The following is a 21,469-nucleotide window of genomic DNA, read 5'->3' as shown; positions in this document are numbered from 1 at the left end:
AGACCAGTGCCCTAACCGAGCCTAACTTTACCTGCGTACTTTCTGGTTAAGAAGGAACTTGTCTAACTTTATCTTGAATCCCTGGAGGGTGTTTTCTCCTATAATAGCCTCCGGAAGAGCATTCCAGTTTTCCACCTCTCTCTGGGTGAAGAAGAACTTCCTTACGTTTTAATCTGCCCGTGATTCACCTAACTCTTCATAGGCTTCAAATATTCCCCCCCCCCCCCTTTTATGAAGCCGCACTAGGGTTTTTTTCATCTCCAGTCACAGCGTTAAAAGTTTCGACACACAATAATTCTATGAGTGTCAGAGCTTTTACTGCTGCGACCAGCGATTTTTTTAAAAAAAAACAAAACCCTAACACAACTTCATAAAAAGAGAGGGATTGTTAGATAAATACTCATGAAACATGTATTTTTGAAACCATATTGATTTTTGAAAAGCAGTACTTGAATCAAAGATTCAAAAATGTTGTATGTTTTTCACATTCAAATTAGAGAAGCAAGATGTGCAATGATTTATCCTTGGGAGCGGAATACTCTCTTTGAGGACTGATTGCCACAGTTGGTCTCTTGGAGTTTCTGAGCACCCTTAACACATAAGAATTTATTTATAAGAAAATTTATCTATATATATATATATATATATAGATATATAAAATTGAAAAAATTAAAGCTGTGGATTTCGATTTTGGCAGTAAATATTCCTGCATGGCCTTTTTAATGAAACAAATAGGAAATCTGGGTTTTTATAGTTGTGATAAAAATGGCCTTAGAAACATGATGGCAGATAAAGGCCAAATGGTCCATCTAGTTTGCCCATCTGCAGTAACTATTATCTCTTCCTCTCTCTAATAGAAACATAGAAACATGATTGTAGATAAAGGCCTCTGTATAAGCCTCTGGTGAGACCTCATTTAGAATACTGAGTAAAATTCTGGAGCACCTTCAAAAAGATATACCGTATTTTCACATAGATAACGCGCACCCGTGTAAAACGCGCACACGGGTATAGCGCGCAAAAAATACATATTTATGTACATAAATTTTTATATACCGCGCACACCCGTATACCGCGCATGCTGCCCGACTCTCCTTTCGCCCGCCCCGACTCTCCTCTGGAGATCCTGACTCTGTTTTCGCCCGCCCTGACTCTCCTTTCCTCCTTGAAGTCCTGTCCCTACCCTGAAAGCCTGATGCCCCCCCGACGTCCGATTCACCCCCCCGCAGGACCGCTTGCACACCCACCCCGAAGGACCGCTCGCACCCCCACCCGAAGAACCGCTCGCACCCCCACAGCTTCACCCCTCTCCCCCATGGAGAAGCTGTCTACCTTGTTTCCAGATGCCAGCGAGCCCAGCTGTTTCCTCTGCCGGCGGTCCCGCCCCTTCTCTGAGCCCTGCTGTGCTGCTTTTTCTTCCGGCGGTCCCGCCCTTTCTCTGACATCAGAGAAAGGGCGGGACCGCCTGAAGAGGAAGCAGTGCAGCACAGGGCTCTGAGAAGGGGCAGGACCGCCGGCAGAGGAAGCAGCTGGGCTGGCATCCGGAAACAAGGTAGACAGCTTCTCCATGGGGGAGGGGGGAGGCTGTGGGGGTGCGAGCGGTCCTTCGGGTGGGGTTGCGAGTGGTCCTTCGGGGTGGGAGTGCGAGCACTCCTTCCGGGTGATGAATCGGGCGTCGGGGGGGGAAAAAACTATGTAAAAAAATTTTTGTACAATGCGCTCACGCATATAACGCGCAAGGGTATGCGCGGTTTGTAAAAACCACGTATAACGCGCGCGTTATATGCGAGAAAATACGGTAAACAGGATGGAGTTGGTTCAGAGGACAGCTGATAAAATGGTCGGTGATCTACATCATAAGGTGTATGAGGACAGAGTCAAAGATCTCATTATGCATACTTTGGAGGAAAGGTGGAAGAGGGGAGATATGATAGAGAAGGTTAAATACCTCTGTGTCATAAATATGCTTGAGGTGAGTCTCTTGCAATTGAAAGGAAACTCCAGAGTGACAGGGCATAGAATGAGGTTGAGGTAATCTAAGGAAATACCTTTTTTTCATAGAATGGGTGGTAGATGCCTGGAATAGTCTCCTGGTAGAGGTGGTGGAGACAAAGATTGTGTCTGAATTCAAGAAAGCGTGGGACAGGCAAATGGATTCTCTTAGGGAGAGGAGGAGATGGCGGATGCTTCGGATGGGCTGTTTGACCTTTATCTGCCGTCATGTTTCGATGTTTCTACTTCTCATAGCTGCAGTCTAAATTACAAACCGATCAAGTTACACTACCTGCATGTCACACAAGCGGATACGCCTACCAAACTAGGGCTGCACCAAATATTCGTATTCGATTCCATTCGGCCCTGAAATACGTTATTTTTGTCAAATATTGATTTAAATTTGAATACAAATAGTCTGGGTCTTTACTGCGCTAAATCCTAGTGAAATAAACACTTGCCGCCCGATATTCAGTGCTATTTAACCAGCCAGGGATGGCTCCTGGCCAATTACATAGCACTTAGTTGGCTAAGCACTAATATTCAGTGCGAGATGGCCGCTGAATATTAGCTCTGGCTAGGTTGCGCAACATAATAATAATCATCATCACAATAACTTTATTCTTGTATACCACCATACCACATAGTAGGTGGTTTACATCAAGAGAACTGAACAATCGGTGATAATACATAAATAAGGAAATACAAAAAGCAAAATAAAGTTCTCAGGTTACAAATTTATCAAAGAAAAGTTTTCATCAGCTAAGTTAAGTGGCCAGTTGGTCACTATAACTTGGTCACTATAACTTAGCTAGACAGTCAATGAATATCAGCGAAGCCGGTTATATTCTTAGCAGTTACAAGTAGACTGGAAATTCAATGCCAGTCTCCAGATACAGCCTGGCATTGAATTTCTGGATTCGCTGCCAACCCCAGAAGTTAGTCTGTCTAACTCCCACAGTCTGAATATCCCCTTGATCTCTGATCTACTTCTTTTATTATTGAAGCACAATGTCTATTATTCATGTTCGGTCAACCAATATTTTCCATTATTCATATTTGGTCAAATAATAAAATATGCTATTCAGTACAGCTCTACTGAACACTAGGACTCTGTTTTTTGAATGAAGCAGTATCTGCCTGTCTCCTAAAAGCCAAAGACAACTGGTTCCACTCTCTAGCATAACTCCCCGTGTCCTGACCTGTCCTGACTCTGCCTGGACCATACACCTTTGCAGTCAAACAGGGTAATCAGCAGTACTGCTTGGTTAGGTGCTGCAAAGATTCCTTCCAGAGCCAACTCGGCACTATACAACCCTGCAGATCCTCTCCTGCACAGTTATGAGGGGTGCTGAAAAGTTCCCATCCCAACCAAGACGAGAATGTTGTGGATATGGTTCAATCAATGATATGAAACAAAGTCAAAACCCAGAATTTTGTTTCTGAAAATCGGCACTTAACAAAATAAGATAACACTCTTTTTCAGCTACAGTGGCAAAATAATGCTCAGAAATTTAGGAAGTTGGTTGGTTGGGCTTTCAACTTTTTGGCACCCCCTCATAATTTTATTTGAATATTGGGCCCCCTGAAATTAAACCTCTTCGTGACTAACTGGATTTGATGATATTAGAACTAGACTGGTTCTTACTACCTGCTACTGATGATACCTGGAACCGATATTAAACTTGTTTATGTTTAAAAAATTTTTTTTAATTAATATAGGGCCCATTTATGTTGTTTGTAGATTTATTATAGTTTTGAATATGTTGTTATATCAAATGCACATCCAGAGGGAGGGAGGGTGGATTTTTCTTTGAATTTTATTTTTTTTTTATTGATTGGTTTGGGTTTTGAATAATTAAATATTTATATAGGTGCTTACTATTTCTTTATAAAGATGAAAAATATGACATTTGCACTTTTGGAAGGATATGAATATACTTCATCAATAACTATATAATAATTTTTGATGGGAAAATGTGTTGATCTTATTATATATTCTAAGGATTTTAAGTGATGTATAAAGTGGAAAATGTATTTTTCTTGTATTCACTTAATGAAAGTATTAAAAATGAATAAAGATATTAAAAAAAACTTGTTTATGTTATAACCGTCACTTGAAGAGAGCTTGCATTTGAGTTGTCGAAACCCTATGATAAAGTAAACCCATAAACTTAAGTTTTTATTCCGATGTTTAAATAAATCCTGTACCTTGGGCTCTCGGTCTATGCTCAGAAGATAGACCAACAAATCCGCGCAGGACAATTCTGCTCAAACAAATGCGCCCCGACAATTGCACGCATGGACAAGTGTGCGCAGGACATTTGTGGCCCATGAAGGATATCTGGAAGGCCCTAATTTGCTGAGACACATCAGGCCCCGTCCCTTGGGAGGGGCTTGAGGCACCTCGGGCCCTTCCCAAGGGAACGGGGCCTGAGGAGTCTCAGTAAATAAGGGCCTTCCAGATATCCAGTAAAAGGGTTCCCATAATCATGCTGTAAACCTAACTCTAACACTAAATAGGAAGTGAATATGTTAAGTGTAGTGGTTACAAAAAGAGGGTTATTTATTAACCCTCAAAAAGACAAAATAGTATCCTGGAGGAGCGGACCTCCGGACCTCCAGACCTCCCATTCAGTGCACGCACAGAAAAAGGGTTCCCATAATCATGCTGTAAACCTAACTCTAACACTAGATAGGCGTGCGTTTTTCCTGCACACATTTGACGGGTCATTGCTCAGAATGAGAACCTAACAATAAATTAGAACCTGAATTTACAAGATGTCATCAGTGACCGACGCTCTAGAATAGATGCATTAGCCAGCACAAATTAATCCTTAACTTTCATCATAGGCACAGCAGAAGTTTATGGCAATTCACCACACAGAAAGAAGAGCATTCTAAGCTGGAACCCGAAAGAAGCACATGCAATAGAACTCATGCAAAAAAAAAAAAAAATCTTTAACATGCAAATCTGTAAAATGTACACATGCTAAAAAGGAATTTAACCTGCAATCTATAAAATTATTCCTGGCAGAAAGATAAAACCTGGTCTCAATAGCATGGCTGTGGTACTTATGTGGAAGTTAGTTGCAGTTCAAAATCTTACTTGCAACCCAGCCCAAAATGCTGGGGGGGAGGGGGCAGATGAAATCCTTCAGCTAATCGGACTTATTGCTACTTCAATACAATTTGTAAGGGATATTTCAAACTACAGCTCACCTCTAATAATAATGGCCTTTAACATGAGCATTAAATTTGATTGTATAATCCAAAGAATGCAGATATTCTCAACAGGGCAAATTAAGAACATAAGAAGATAAGAAGTTGCCTCCACTGGGTCAGACCAGAGGTCCATCGCGCCCAGCGGTCCGCTCCCGCGGCAGCCCATCAGGCCTATGACCTGTGAAATGGTCCCTGACTATTCCTATAACCTACCTCTACTTCTATCTGTACCCCTCAATCCCCTTATCCTTTAGGAACCTATCTAAACCTTCCTTGAACCCTTGTAGCGTGCTCTGGCCTATCACAACCTCCAGAAGCGCGTTCCATGTGTCCACCACCCTCTGGGTAAAAAAGAACTTCCTAGCGTTTGTTCTAAACCTGTCCCCTTTCAATTTCTCCGAGTGCCCCCTTGTACTTGTGGTTCCCCACAGTCTGAAGAATCTGTCCCTGTCTACCTTTTCTATGCCCTTCAGGATTTTGAAGGTTTCTATCATGTCTCCTCTAAGTCTCCGCTTTTCCAGGGAGAATAGCCCCAGCATTTCCAACCTGTTAGCGTATTAAAAGTTTTCCATACCTTTTAGGATGCCAAACAGATTTTAAAAAATCTACCTTTTGCAAGGTATTTGGGTCCCCTTTTATCAAGTCGCGTTAGGGTTTTTTATCGCTGCCCGCTGCGGTAAAAGCACCGAAACTCGTAATTCTATGAATGTCAGAGCTTTTACTGTAGCAGCTGGCAATAAAAAAAACAAAACATTAACACAGCTTGATAAAAGAGGGCCTTAGTATAAGTTAACAATTATGGCAGTGGGTATTGATCACAGAGCTGCTGTGTTTTAAATTTTCAGGCCTGCCAAATGTTTAAGTTTTGACAGTGTAATTCAGTATATGGCCAAAGTTCTGCATTTTATATTGAGGTCAGATATGAGGCTTAAAATTATAAGGAGAGCGGAAAAAGTAGGCTCCTCTCTATTTAACTTCTGGGTTTAAGATCCTATAAAGTTTAAGTCATAGCTCCATTAGCTAAAAATACATATAATTTCAACTTATAACTTATCTGTTAAAGCTATGTACTGACCAGTCAATTAAATATCACCTCACTACAAATAAATAATTTAAAAAATGAGGTTTAAAACTGTAACCTGAAGAAAAAAATGTGTACTCTTGCTTAATAGCTGCCTGTTCACACTCAGTGGTGATCAGTTGCCAGAGTGGAAAAAAAGATTAATGTTTTTTTTTCCATCTAATGATGGTCAATGCAAAATAGTTAAACAGCCCAGCATTGCAGTCCAACTTAAGACAACCAAGATCAGGAAAGGTCAAGTAGAAGGAGAAAGACCAAGAATGCATATCACAGAGTACAGAATCAGATACTCATTGACACTTATAGATTGGTTTGAGATTAAGCAAAATGACTGCTCGAATAGTAGCAAACAACCCCCAACCCCAACAGTTACTTCAGAAACGTTTTGAAGGTTTTGCTCCTACATACACTTTGGAGATCATCTCCTCTCACTTTCCTTTGTGACTCATTAACTTAATATTAACTTCTTTGAGAATGATGCTAGGAGAGCCACCAGCTTGGCCTCCTTATACGAGCACATTAGTCTAATTTCTTTTTGCCTGGTCCATTGAAAGATACCTCAGTCTTCAAAGTGCCCTGTATCTTCCAGGGTAATGCAACAACCACCTGTCTAAACTTCTCTTTCTTGTCAATTTGTATTAACCCCACATGCCTTTGCTATCTATTAAGGTGTTTAATGTATGCTTCGCTGAGTCTCTAAATAACGTACCTATCTAATGTACCTGGGGCAATGGGGGTTATTAATTAACTTGCCCAGGGTCCAAAGGAGCAACGTGGGTTTGAACCCACAATCCCAGGGTGCTGAGGCTGTAGCTTTAACCACTGTGCCACCCACTCCCCAAATAACATGTTATGGTATAACATGTGCTGTTATGTGAATGTTTTGCTACTGTAATAGCATCTTGTCTATGTCTCGATAATACATGCTGTACATCTCCTTGAGTGATTTTCTTTGAAAGGATGGTAAAAAAAAAATGTTTTCATCTCTCTGTAAACCAATGGACCCTAGAAGAGTCACAGCTTAGTTTGCTAGTTACTTAGATGAAACAATGGTCACAGATTTATAGAAAAAGTAATTATAATAATAATTTTATTTTTGTATACCGCCATACCCAGGGAGTTCTAGGCGGTTCACAACAAATAGATGAGTTACATACAGTGCAGTTGAAAAAGAAGTACATAACAAGTCAATCGAAGGGTCAAACTAGTTTACATTGACAATTTAAGTAAGGAAGGACTAATACAGAGCATATATGGTATTTACCGTAAAAGAGTTCAATAGAATTTGTGAGAAGGGGGAACCAAGCATATTGTAAGAGAGGAGGGGACAGGGATCGTTGGGAGGGGGGGGGATGAATACCCGCCGAGACATCACTTACTTCTTTGCCAGTGCATGTTCTGGAAGAGGCCACAGTTTTTCCCTTTAGAAGCAGACGGTTTGGTTCTCTGTAGTGTTTCACGTTGACTATTCTACGGTGTTATCAGGGTGCCTCACTCGTTTGCATGTGTTGTGATCCTGACAACTAATTTAAGAGGATGTTGCATTCAGCTCTTTTAAAAGCCCCAAGTTCCCGCTGTGAAGTTCAGTGGCATCACTCCTCCAACCACAACAAGCAGTCAAGCAGTTCTAGTTTGTTTTTGGGTGTTGGGCTTTTTTTTTTTTTTTTTTACTTTTTCCTCTCAGCTGCGTACTGCTCTTCTTCACACTAGACAACACTCACTTATGCAGCTAAAGAAAACTTGAAACGTAAACCAAAACACAAGACATTTGAAATACTTCAAATGTTGCAAGGTAGACTTTTTATTATTTTCTACAAGTTATGCAGCAATAGTAAAAACAGATAGTTTGCGTGGGTATCTAGAACTCCCTTGAAGAGGAATATGAAGGCGAGTGGTTTTCTATCCATGTCAATTGTTCTATATTTTATAATATAAAGAAACTGGATCATATTCTTGGTGTGTTTATGGTCCTATGCAATTTCCAACAGTTATGGAGCAGAGTGACAAACCTCGTATTTTTGCTTAATTTTTACAAGAAACCATAATCCCCAGGGGGGTCACTCCATCTGCAATGTGAAGGAAACACCTGCAAGAGCTTTAGACTTCATTAAATGACTACATCCTTTTTTTTTTGTTAAAAAAAATTGTTTGGTTCTGGTTGAAATATGCTGTTCTAGACACGAACTATGACCAGATCAAATTCAGTTTAGGTTGTTCTTTGTGTCATAAATGAAGGTTGCTCAATATTGGTACCCAGGACCCACAATGAACCCTATTTTCCAGATGCCCGCCATGCAGACATGGGTAAGACAGTTGGTGAAAAGCCATTTATGACAGGCAGATGGCAATTTATTCATGTAAGTTTAATCATCTGAAAATCATCCTTCTTATTACAGCTGAGTAGAATGCAATATTCCAGAGCATGCATAATGTTAGCTACAGTTAGGGGAAGCATTCTCTGTGGCATGTGTTAGGTGGGAGAGGAAAATAACACACATCGATTGTATTTTCAACTTTACACATGCTATTATTCTCACTAAAGCTACCCACATGACAAACAGGTGCAGAAGTGTACAAGTAGTTTCAAAGGGAATCTATGGAGTAAATTCAATATAAGTTGCTAAACGTCACGTGTCAAAAAATTGGGCGCTAATATTCTAGAAAAGCAGAGTTGCACCCCAAATCTGTAAATTCCGGACCCATAGACCCACCTCCAGGCCTGCCCAGTTCCACTTATCCCTGCCCCATTATGACCATGCCACGCCCAAGGGAACGGTACAGATAGGGAGTGAAGAGTTTATGTGCACGATAGAAGAGCGGGACTTGGGTGTGATTCTATGTGATGATCTTAAGGTGGCCAAACAGGCTGAAAAGGTGACGGCGAAAGCTAGAAGGATGCTAGGTTGCATAGGGAGAGGTATGGCTAGTAGGAAAAAGGAGTTATTAATACCCCTGTCTAAGACATTGGTGAGATCTCATTTAGAATATTGTGTACAATTCTGGAAGCCGCACCTTCAAAAAAAATATAAAAAGGATGGAGTCTGTCCAGAGGAAGGCTACTAAAATGGTATGTGGTCTTCATCATAAGGCAGATGGGAACAGACTTAAAGATCTCAATCTGTATACTTTGGAGGAAAGACGGGAGAGGGGAGATATGATAGAGACATTTAAATACAATCAGCAAAAAAATTGTTATTAGCCTAGTGGTGGAGATACCCCATGAAAGTACATTTATAATAGGTGGAGAAAAAGCCTCAACCTATCAACAATATACGGACGGCAACCCAATGAGTTCTTAAGCCAGTCCTGCTCTGTATCCTAGGCAAAAAACTCCACACATTTCAAAATGGGACCAAAACCACCACTGTGCACAGGGAGCCAGAAAAAGAACAAAACAGTTCACTTATCTTCTAACAATGGCAACAACAGCAGCGAGTAGATCTTGCTGCTATAGCACTTCTCACACTGAAAAGACAAGGAACTGGATGTCACCAACAAGGCTCTTGTTTCGCCGAACAATGGCTGCATCAGGGCAATCACATTCTCTCCTCCGTCCACACCTGGCTCAGAATGGTGCTGGAATTTATACTTCCATGTTCATAGGGGTCACTGTCAAAAAACTTTATTTACTGGAACAAACGATCTCACTATCAGTAGAAGGCATACCATTCTACTTTCTGATTAAGTCCATTAGGCCAGATAGTTTTCAAAAAGAAAATAGACCGCTGTTCACTTTGATATTACAATCTTTTCACATCCCCACGACGAGCTGTAACGGGAATATGATGTAATACAAAGCACCTAAATTCCTCAAAAGAGTGATTTTTTTTCAACACAATGTCATGTGAGTCTATCTACCTGTCTTTTGTGTGAAATGTTAGAACGATGTTCAAAGGGCATACAGCTTGTTTTTGGTTGGGGGTAAGTGGCATGCCACTCAGTTTTGGTTTTGGCTTTGGTTTCAGCCAAAATTGTGCAATGAAATTTCATCCGAAAGTGAAAATCCCAGTTTCAGTCATCCTCTGTACTCTCATATGATAGCCTTATACACATACAGTGATTCAGAGTCTCCCAGCCAATGTCCCATGCCATCCTACTCCACACAATTCTACAACTGTTCACAATATCTCACACATAACTCAAGCATTTAACAGGCATTCCTACAAATACATACAAGCAATCTTTCTTCAGGCTCACAGATAATACACAATTCACACACCTCACCAGTCACAACACAAAGACACTGCTTGCCTGACATTCAGCACTATTTAATTGGCCAGAATAGCTCCTGGCTGGCTGGGAAAATGGTACAGAAAATCAAATAAATAATAGTACTTAGCTGGCTAAGTGCTAACATTCAGAGTAAGATGGCTGCAGAATATAAGCACTTAGCATCTAGCCTGGTCACATGACATAGCCAATTGGCACCAATATTCCATATTAATAGCAGGTCTATCTTTGGCCGTTATGACTTAACTGGCCAGCTGATAAATATTACCTTAACCAGCTATGTTTCTAGCAGCCAAAAAATACGACATTCATTACCAGTTTCCGGATACAGCCTGATATTGAATTTCTGCGTTCACTGTCAAATATGGGAGATAGCGGACTGTTTCCCGCAGTCTGAAAATTAGGCACTCAGTGGCATAGTAAGGGGAGATGGGGGGGCAAACTGCACCGGGCACCATCTTGGTGGGGGTACTGGCACCTCTACTCATCTTTGCCCCCCCAGGCACCTTCCCCACCACACTCATCTCTCCCCCCCCACCCCACCATTCCTCTTGGTCTTCGACGGTGCGCACCTCTGACATTACTTCTGGGTCCCGCAACTATGAAGCAACGTCAGAGGGAGAGCCAACGCCGGCACGGACATCAAGTTGGAGATGCTGCTCGCACCAGGAAGCTAAACAGGTACAGGGGAAGGGGTGCACGGTCAGCAGGGGGGGGGAAAGGAGTGGGGGGGGGGCAGATAAGATGGGTAGGGGGTGCCTCTGTCCTGGGTGCCTCCCACCCATGCTACACTAGTGCGGGCACCATATATGTGTAATGCCTTCTACCTAGAACATAAGAATTGCCATACTGGACAAACCAAAGGTCCATCAAGCTCAGTATCCTGTTCCAAAAGTGGCCAACCCAGGTTCCAAGTACCTAGCTAGATCCCAAACAGTAAAACAAATTTCCTTCAAAAATTACAATGTTTAGGGGACGCTCAATGAAGTTACAGGGAGATACTTTTAAAACCAGAAGGAGGACATTTTTTTCATTCAGAGAATAGTTAATCTCTGGAACGCAATGCTAAGGAGGTGGTAAGAGCAGTTAATGTTGCTGGTTTTTAAAAAGGTTTGGACAAGTTCTTGGAGGAAAAGTCTATAGTCTGCCATTGAGAAATACATGGGGACCACCACTACTTGAACTGGATCGGTAGCATGGAATTTTGCTACTATTTGGGGTTTTGCCATGTATTTGTTACCTGGATTGGCCATCATGAAGACAGGATACTGGGCTTGATGGAGCATTGGTCTGACACAGTAAGGTTATTCTTATTTTATGCTGCTTATCCTAGGAATAAGCAGTGGATTTTCTCAAACCATCTCAATAATGCTCTATGAACTTCCCTGTTAGGAATTTATCCAAACCTTTTTAAAATCCTGCTAAGCTAACTGATTTCACCACATTCTCTGGCAATAAATTCCAGTTTAATTACATGTTGTGTGAAGAAATATTTTCTCCAGCTTGTTTTAGATCTACTATTTAGTAGCTTCATTGCATGCCCCCTAGTCCTAGTATTTTTGGAAAGAATAAACAAGTGAATCACATCTTCTCTTTCCTTTCCACTTCACTCCGCTCCATTCAGTATTTTATAGACCACTTATCGTGTCACCTCTTTAGCATGTCTCTTGCCACTGAGTCCCCTAAGCTGACATGCCTGAATCTGTGAATGGAAGAAGGGGAAAAGCGCCATTGTGCAATTTTCAACTTGTTTCCCCTGTCTAAGTGCAATCCTGTTCCCAACTCTCAGATATTTCTGTTTATGGCATGCAGCTCCCCGGTTAGATGGTTAATAATAATCTGGTCTTTAATTTTGGTAAAATGGAGGCATTATTTGTCTCAAATCCCTTGCCAGGTATATCACCAGTGGATAAACTATCTCTTCCTTTGTGCTCCGATATACTGTATTTGATGATCTTCATGATTCACAACACAATATGAGACTCTAAATTCAAACTATTCTTCGTTTTGTATTTTTAAGATACGCTTATTGCATTTCTAGGAGCATCAGATTTTTACAGAGGTGTTCAGACGATGGTCTGCCAGGCTTTGATTACTGCAACTCTTATTAATCTTGGTTGCCAGGTATGTCACTTAAAGCTTACAGCTGGCTCGTATTGTAACCACACGACAGATAGTTGGCGGCTGTCATTATGCTTGTGTTACTCCTAGTGTTCAGATGAAGTGTTGGCTCCCCATTGTTTTCCATCTTAGGTACAAATTGTTATTGATGGTACTCAAGGCCATGAGCTGTGTGGCACCAGTTTTTCTTGGTATGGTCTTGACTGAATATCAGCCTGTCTATGCCTTGTGGTCTTCACAACAGGGATTACTGAATGTTCTCTCTTTTAAAGCTGTACCTCAGGCATTTGTTTTTGCCGGCATCTTTTCTGAAGTTAGGCCAAGTAATTGGAATGCTTTTCCTGGTAGTTTTTGCTTGGAACTCGATCTAAAGAGGTTTCACAATAAACGTAAGACACTTCTGTTTCATGAAGCATTTGGTTTAACTGGTGAGAGTCATGTTTAAGTCTGTTTAATCGATGTCTTTATTCTGTATGTCATTAATTATTTCTGATGTTGTGTTACCTGCTTAGAAATATGAGCTATTGGGTTATACATAAATAAAATCAAATCTGTGATTCCTTTGAAAGTTTCATAATGTAATGCTCCTACCTTTAGTTGTAGATCGGTCAATGATTAGCTCTTGCAAATTGCTTCAAGCGCCATGTACAAGGGAAACAAATGATAAAGGTAAATATAGAATAAAGATAAAACGCATTGCTTATGACAAATAACAAATTTAACGCTGAGAACTAAGAGGATCATTTCTTCAGAATGTTTATTTTCTTCTTGGCTTTGTTGAAATAATGATTGCAATTTCCTTAACATTCATTGTGTAACTAAATTTCACGCAGAGATTATTATGTTAAAGAATGGAAGAGCACAGGCTTGCACAATACTCGATTAGCAACTGTACTCAAAATTCATGCTTCAGCGGATTAAGCATGAGAGACAGTATTAACATAACATTGATCAAAATACTGTTGATTACATTATAACACACCAGTAGGCAATTATCTCATTATGTGTGTAATCTAGATTCAACTTATCTTACTGCAGATGTATATGAGGAGTTAGATGTGGCCCTGATTTTGAAATCCCAGCTTAAAGTGCCTTTGACCTTTCACCATTGCCACCTCAAAGGCCATGTACTTTCTCCAGATTTGTAAGCTGGAGCAGGCATGGTCTGCGGAATTAGGAGTGACAGTTGCTGAAAGGCAATGATTGGCCAACATTGCTGGTGTACATTCTCTCACTGATCATGTGCCTTCCTGGAAGCTACAATGTAGAATTAATATGTGGCTTCATGTGTTGTCAAAAAGAGTATGCTGAATGAAGTGCGGACATGTGGAGGCCACTTTGGGTCATATGTTCTGAAACTGCCCAATGTTATAGAAACAATTGTTTCCTTTTATATCCCACTTTGGTCCCTGTCACCGAGTGCTACACTAGGACTCATACTGGGCATTGTGAGAATCCCATCTCCTATGAAGAAGAGACTTCATACCTTTTTGCGGTGATCTTCATTAATGGTACTACAGACAATTGCAATTAAATGGCTTTCTTAACAGGGCCCTACTGTACAGCAATGGAGTACCTTTATGATATTTACTCCCACCATGGAGTGGCGTAAAATTACACATTGGGCATCCTCAATTGACAGACAATTTCATGTAATCTGGAAACATTTCTGGTCCACTCTTGACTACTGCCACACAAGCAGAATATTGAATTGTTGATATAATGTTTACTTACATTGTGATAAGATGGATGGTTTGATTGTGAAAAGCCTATATGTTTGCTGTGGGTAGGGGGATAGGTTGGGAGGAGGATTGCAGAGTTTATAGGTATAAAATTTCAGTATACCATGAACATCTGGCATCCAGTGATCACCGCATGTACGGTTTCATATTAAGACGGGTATAGAGAGGGCTCCTTCAAAAGCAAAGGTTTTCTAGACTTTAAAAAAAATGAACTTTGTTCAGATGGGGGATTACATTAAGGAATTGTCTGGATGAGAATGTCTAGAAGGAGTAGCAATGCAATGGGCAAAACTGAAAGGAGTTATTGTAAGATCGACAAATCTTTTTGTGAGGCAAGTAAGTTAAAGGAAGAGAAGGCCACTTTGGTTCTCAAAAGTAGTAGCTGAGAAAGTAGGGAATAAGAGGCTAGCTTTCTTAAACTACAAAACATCACAGAAAGAGGAAGACAGGCAAAAATATCTGGAAAAGTTAAGAGAGGCTGGTCAAGTAGTTGGGAAAGCAAACATACAAATAGAAGAAAAATAGCTGACATGGTAAAATGGGGAGACGAGACTTTTTTTAAAATATATCCATGATAGGAAGAAGTGCAAAAGTGGAATTGTGAGACTCAAAAGTGAAGGGAAGGAATATGTAGAAGCTGATAAAGAAAAGGCTGAATTACTTAAATATTTCTGTTCTGTGTTCACAGCTATGTTCATAGCTGTTCTGTGTTCATGGGATCGGGACCACAGAAGACAAATGTGAATAGGGATGGTGGAGTGGTAGACCCCGATTGATTAACAGAGGGTTGTGTTCATGAGGAACTAGCTAAATTAAAGGTAGACAAAGCAGTGGGGCTGGATGGTGTACATTTGAGAGTGCTGAAGGAACTTAAGGAAGTTCTGGTGGCTCCGCTGACTGACCTTTTCAATGCTTCTCTAGAGTCGGGAGTGGTACCAGAGGACTGGAGAAGGATGGATGTGGTCCCTCTACACAAAAGTGGAATTAAGGAAGAAGTAGGGAATTACAGGCCAGTAAATCAGACTTATGTGGTAAGTAAATTAATGGAAACATTTTTAAAACAGAGAAAAGTGATGTTTCTGGAATCTAGTGGATTACAGGACCAGAGGCAACATGGATTTACTAGAGGTAGGTCTCGTCAGACAAATCTGATCAATTTCTTTGACTTGGTGACCAGAGAATTGGATAGAGGGAGTGCACTAGATGTGGTGTATTTAGGTTTTAGCAAAGCCTTTGACAGTGTTCCACACAGACAACTAATAAATAAACTGAGTGCCCTCAAGTTGGGTCCCAAAGTGACGGGCTGGGTCAAGAACTGGTTGAGTGGAAGACGATATAGGGTAGTGATCAACAGAGATCGCTCTGAGGAAAGGGATGTTACCAGTGATGTGCTCAAGGTTCTGTTCTTGGGCCTGTTCTTTTTAACATTTTTGTAAACCATATTGCTGAAGAGTTGTTGGGTAAGATTTGCTTCTTTGCAGATGATACAAAAATCTGTAATAGAGTAGACATGCCCCGGATGGTATGAATAACATGAAGAAAGACCTGGTGAAACTTGAAGAATGGTCTGAAATTTGGCAGCTAAAATTTAATGCTAAGAAATGCAAGGTCATGCATTTGGGCTGCATAAACCCAAGAGAACAGTATAGTTTAGGGGGTGAACAACTTATGTGTACGACAGAAAAACGGGACTTGGATATGAGTGTATCTGATGATCTTATGGCCAAACAGGTTAAAAAGGTGACCGTGAAAGCTAGAAGGATGCTAGGTTGCATAGGGAGCAGTATGGCTAGTATGAAAAAGGAGGTAGTGTGATGCCCCTGTTTAAGACTTTGGTGAGACCTAATTTAGAATAGTGTGCACAATTCTAAAGGCTACACCTTCAAAAATATATAAAAAGGATGACGGCGTTGGTCCAGAGGAAGGCTGCTAAAATGGTATGTGGTCTTCATCATAAGGAGTATGAGGACAGACTTAAAGATCTCAATTTGTATACTTTGGAGGAAAGGCGGGAGAGGGGAAGATATGATAGAGACGTTTAAATACCTACATAATGTAAATGCGCATGAGTCGAGTCTCTTTCATTTGAAAGGAAACTCTGCAATGAGAGGGCATAGGTTGAAGTTAAGAGGTGATAGGCTCCAGAGTAATTTAAGGAAATACTATTTTATAGAAAGAGTGGTAGATGCATGGAACAGTCTCCCAGAAGAAGTGGTGGAGACAGAGACTGTGTCTGAATTCATGAAGGCATGGGATAGGCACGTGGGATCTCCCCATTATATTTAAATTCCTCAGTATGTTTTCAGGTAAATATACCAATTTTCATAAATGAAGCATTCTGTAATTGTTGGTATATAAATCAACATAATTGGCTTATTAATCTCTTCTTTATTCTTTAAGGCCCCCAAACTGCGCTAGGGTTTTTTATTGCCAGCCGCAGTGGTAAAAGTTCCGACACTCGTAGGAATTCTATTTAGCGTTGGAGCTTTTACTGCCGCAGCTGTCAATAAGAAAGGGGGCCTAAATTTGAAATTTAAAAGTACTGGAAAATCCAAAAGTCCAGATTGACTCAAATCCTATGCAGTGTGGAGTTTTGGACTTATAATATAGTCAATTTATTGGTTTTTTTTTTTTTGTTTGTTTTTTTTAAATGCAAGTCAAAACAAATGTTTAAACCACAGACCTAACGTTTCATAAGAACCTAATAGAAAATTCAACAGCTGGCAAACAGTATATATGTTTTACCTAGAGCTTTGTCAAATGGGGGAGGGGTGGGGAGGCTTTTTGGGTTTAGTTGGTTCTGGAGAGACATGAAACCCCAAGGATTCTGTGGATCGTTGCCTAGCTTTGCTTGGCAGTGGGATGGGGGAGCTTGTGCCAGTATTATAAGAGAATTCCTTGTTTGCTCAGTCTCTGTGTTTCACTTGGCTCCAGTGTCCCAGTGAAAATCTGAACACCAAAGTTGTTGACTTCCATTTGATTTGATTTGATTTTAATTACCTTTTATATCATTTACCATCAAAGTAGTAGTCATTTTCAGAACAAAAATGCAAAATACAATTTCTGTATACTTAAAATATACTCCCAATAAAATCATACTAACTATTCCAATCCATATTAAAAATGAGTATCTTTATACTGTACAAAACAAATATTAAAATAATACTCAGTACGATCTGCAGACAGTTACATAGAACAAGAAACTCCCCCACATTATTCAATTCCAAAACTTTACTATAAAAGCCAAGTCATTAGGGCTTTACGAAAACTAAAGATAACTAGTATGAGGGGCTGCTGAAAAGTTCTCAGCCCAACCAGGAAGAGAATGATGCGGAGCCATGAAACTTACAAGTTATTTCACACTTTTCATTTCAGTGAGGCAAATGCTTCTAGTAAATAAGCACAACTATAGGAAAGCCAAGCCATTGTGACATCACTGATGAGGTTGGCTCTTAGGCATTGGTGGAATGAGGCATTATGACATCACAATAGGAGGTGCCGCTGAAAAGTTCTCAGCCCAACCAAGAAGAGAATGATGTGGAGTCTTGAAACTTACAAGTTATTCCACACTTTTCATTTCAGTGAGGCAAATGCATCTAGTAAATGCAACATCACTGATGAGGTTGGCTCTGATTCATATGTAGCTTTGTAACTGCTAACACTTCTTCTGAAGTGATTCCCCCTTCCTAATGTTCTTACCATTCCTCATTTACTGTCCTTTTTTATTAATTTTACTTCAATGTATTTTAAACAACCTCTCCCTCCCTTACTTTCCTTCTGTTTCATGTATGTTAATTTTAATTTGTCCAATATTTTTTTTAAATAATATTTGATAAATTATTGTTTTTATTTACTTATTTTAATTGTTTTCTATAATTTTTTATAATGTACACCGTCTAGACATGTATTTTTATAGACGGTATATCAAAAATAAAGAAACTTGAAACTTGAATTGGTGGAATGAGGCATGATGACATCACAATAGGAGGTGCTGCTGAAAAGTTCTCAGCCCAACCAAGAAGAGAATGATGTAGAGTCTTGAAGCTTACAAGTTATTCCACACTTTTCTTGACGCTTTTAATTTCAGTGTGGCAAATGCTTCTAGTAAATGGCCACAAGTATAGGGAAATTAAGCCATTGTGACATGACCGATGAGGCTGGCTCTTAGGCATTGGTGGAATGAGGCATTATGACATCACAATACAAGGGACCACTGAAAAGTTCTCAGCCCAACCAAGAAGGCAATAGGGTTTTATTGATCAGCCTGCCATTACTTGCAGACCCTGAAAGACATATGGTATTTATTTAATTATAACTTTTTTATACCGTTTACAAAAAACTAAACGGTTTACATCAATTAAAACATACATAAGATAAAAACAGACCAAATCATAAAATCTACAGAATTAAACAATTTCTTCTCTGCGAATGTCAACTAATAAATCGCAATACAACAGCAAACATGGTTAAACAGAATCTTTTCTTCAAATACCGACTAATAAGTCATAAAAATGCAATAACAAACAACGGACTTTTTAACTGTTTCTTAAACTGAAACCAGTTTACACACAGTCACAATTGGCCCACCCAAGCATTCCACATTGTAAACCCCAGCAATACTGAAAGCCATCGCTCTAGTGTCTGCATAACTTCCCTGTGCTATTGGAATAGCTTTAGATTTTTGGATTGTAAAGATCTGTTAGGCTTATAGAGTGCCACAACTTGTCAAAAGTACCATGGTTTGACAAATTCATCACCTAATCAGACCGACCTTCGCTCACCACGCTTTTCACCCTATAAACCCGAAGCAATCTCTCAGGCAACCCCTCTCACTTCCCTCCCGTTACAACCCCTCTTACTTTTTCTCCCCTCTTACTTTTTCTCCTGTAACATTCCCCCTCATGCATTTGTAATTCGCTGAATATCCAGCCTTCTTTCGATGTAAACTGCCTAGAAGTTGTCTGACTATGGCGGTATAGAAAAATAAAGTTATTATTATTATGGTGCTCAGTGGCGTAGCGAGGGTGAGCAGTACCCGGGGTAGTGGTGCCCCATCCCTGCCCTCTTACCCCCTTCCCCCGCCACACATGCACACCCCTTCTCTGTATCTTTTTTACTTCAGCACAAACAGCCACCAACTTACTGCCTATGTCGGCTTCGGCGCTCCTCTGACATTACTTCCGAGGCCAAGAAGTCCCAGAACCAACATCATAGAGGGCGCTAAAGCCGACGCAGGCAACAAGTTGGTGGTTGCTCACACCAAAGTTAAAAAGGAACAGGGGAAGGGAAGTGGCATGCATGTAGCAGGGGGAGGAATGAGAAGGAGGGGTGGAGAGCAGGAGGTGAAAGCACCCCAAGCAAGATAGCACCCAGGGCGGACCGCCACCCTCCCCCTTCCCCTATTACGCCACTGATGGTGCTTGATGGTCAATAGTCTGATGGACTACAGAAACAATTTTATGTTGCACCGGAAATACAACTGGCAACCAATGAAATAAATGTTTAACCAACTTTATCTCAAACGCTCTTTCTTACCAAACTTTTAGGAAGTCAATCAAAACTTATCTCTTTGACAAATTTCTCTGGCTCCATTTCTACCATGATGTACTTCTAAAACACTTCCAGGAAAAATTGATTAATCTTACCATGTTAATGTAATTTTGAAAGTTTTTTAAAATAATATCGCTGTCTGTATACAGTCTCTTCCTCTGTAAATCGCTCCAAACTGTTTGTGGTATTGCGGTATATAAAAATAAAGTTATTATTATTAATTGCTTCAGAATTGGGTATGATTAAGTCTTGTAAGCTTTGTCAGATCTTTTATGAAAGTCTCACAGGATGGATTTTTCAAAAGAGTCATATAAAATTATAGGTGTAAACCAGGCAAGAACCTTCCATTATAGTCCAGTTCTGAGTACCAACTAGGTTGCTATTGATCAGATAAAAATCCAGATCTAGCTCGTGGGCACTTCATCTGTCCTTTGTGGATCCTTACCTAAGAAGATTTCTTTACCCTGAATTTAACAGTTGCTCTTTATATCAGACATGTAGCACTAGAATTTCTTGTTTGTGAATAATATTTACATATAGCTGCTCTGTGGCTCAGACACAAAGAAGCATTTACATTCCTGGAAATTGTTGCAACAAAGCATTTGATACTCAACAGCTTGTTTTGTGATGGTTTATAAGTATAACCTATTCTTTCTTGGGTATAAAATTGGAGGCAGACTTTCAGTCTGAAATACATCTAACTCTAGGTCTGAAAGTGATTATTGCCTAAAGCATAAAGATGGGATAGTTGCATTATTGGATGTTTCACCATGATAAAACATTAGAAAACCTGGTTTTTTTTTGTAATTATGTCTTATTTATTGTTATATCGCCCACTGACACTTTGGTGGCTTGGGATCCCTCCTGGCCAAATCGTAATCGGCGAGGGGAGGGAAAGGGTTGGGGGATTGCCGGGACAAGAGGGCTTGGGCTCCCACTTGCCCTGATGCTGTTGGGGCTTCATGGTATCACCGGGCAGGAGGGCTTGGGCTCCCTCCTGCCCGATTGTAATCGCCTGGGGAGGGCTGATCGCTATAGGATAGCTCACCACCCCCCTCTAAACTGCAGGGTGAGGATCGCCGGCAGGGGAGATGCCCTGCTGCGATGCTCACCCCAAAGTGCCGCGGTTCGTTGGGGGGTGGGCGATCACCATCGCAGCAGGAGAGATGAGCCATCTCTCCTGCAGCGAACGTTGCAGTAGGGGGTAGGCAGGTTGCTGGGACCGCTGAGCTGTAGCGATCAGTTCAGCGGCCCCTTTTCAGCACTTATACCTGTTTTGACTTGGTCTAAGTCAAAACGTATAAGTGTCGACTAGGCAACCTGCCTAAAGTTTTGGTTATACCTGCTGCACGCCTAGGTCTAGGTTGGCCCACCTCCCGCCCACGGCCCGCCCTTTCCCCTCCTCTAAAAATGCCTCTTTTCACTCTATGCGTTTAGAGGCAGGGGAAAGGCCTAAGCTGGTTTTAGATATTGGGTACTTGGACGATCAGGCTTTTTGATCGGCCAAGTACCCATTTAGGCCACTTTT

General features: G+C 40.7%; 1 protein-coding gene across 2 annotated transcripts in view; it reads right to left on the bottom strand.

The window, feature by feature from the left end:
• POU2AF1 (POU class 2 homeobox associating factor 1) overlaps window positions 1-7,750 on the bottom strand; it is a 63,254-nt gene extending 55,504 nt beyond the window's left edge. The window contains exon 1 of one of the 2 annotated variants that reach the window (XM_033919358.1): window positions 7,678-7,750. In XM_033919358.1, coding sequence (XP_033775249.1) covers window positions 7,678-7,693 — 16 coding nt within the window. In that variant the 5' untranslated portion in view covers window positions 7,694-7,750. The remainder of the gene's footprint in view (window positions 1-7,677) is intronic. The other variant, XM_033919357.1, reaches the window with a different exon arrangement.
• Between the last annotated feature and the right edge of the window lie 13,719 nt (window positions 7,751-21,469).

The sequence above is a fragment of the Geotrypetes seraphini genome, chromosome 13 (genome assembly GCF_902459505.1).
Source record: "Geotrypetes seraphini chromosome 13, aGeoSer1.1, whole genome shotgun sequence".
NCBI lineage: Eukaryota > Metazoa > Chordata > Amphibia > Gymnophiona > Dermophiidae > Geotrypetes > Geotrypetes seraphini.
This window is presented reverse-complemented; position numbering and strand designations above follow the sequence as displayed.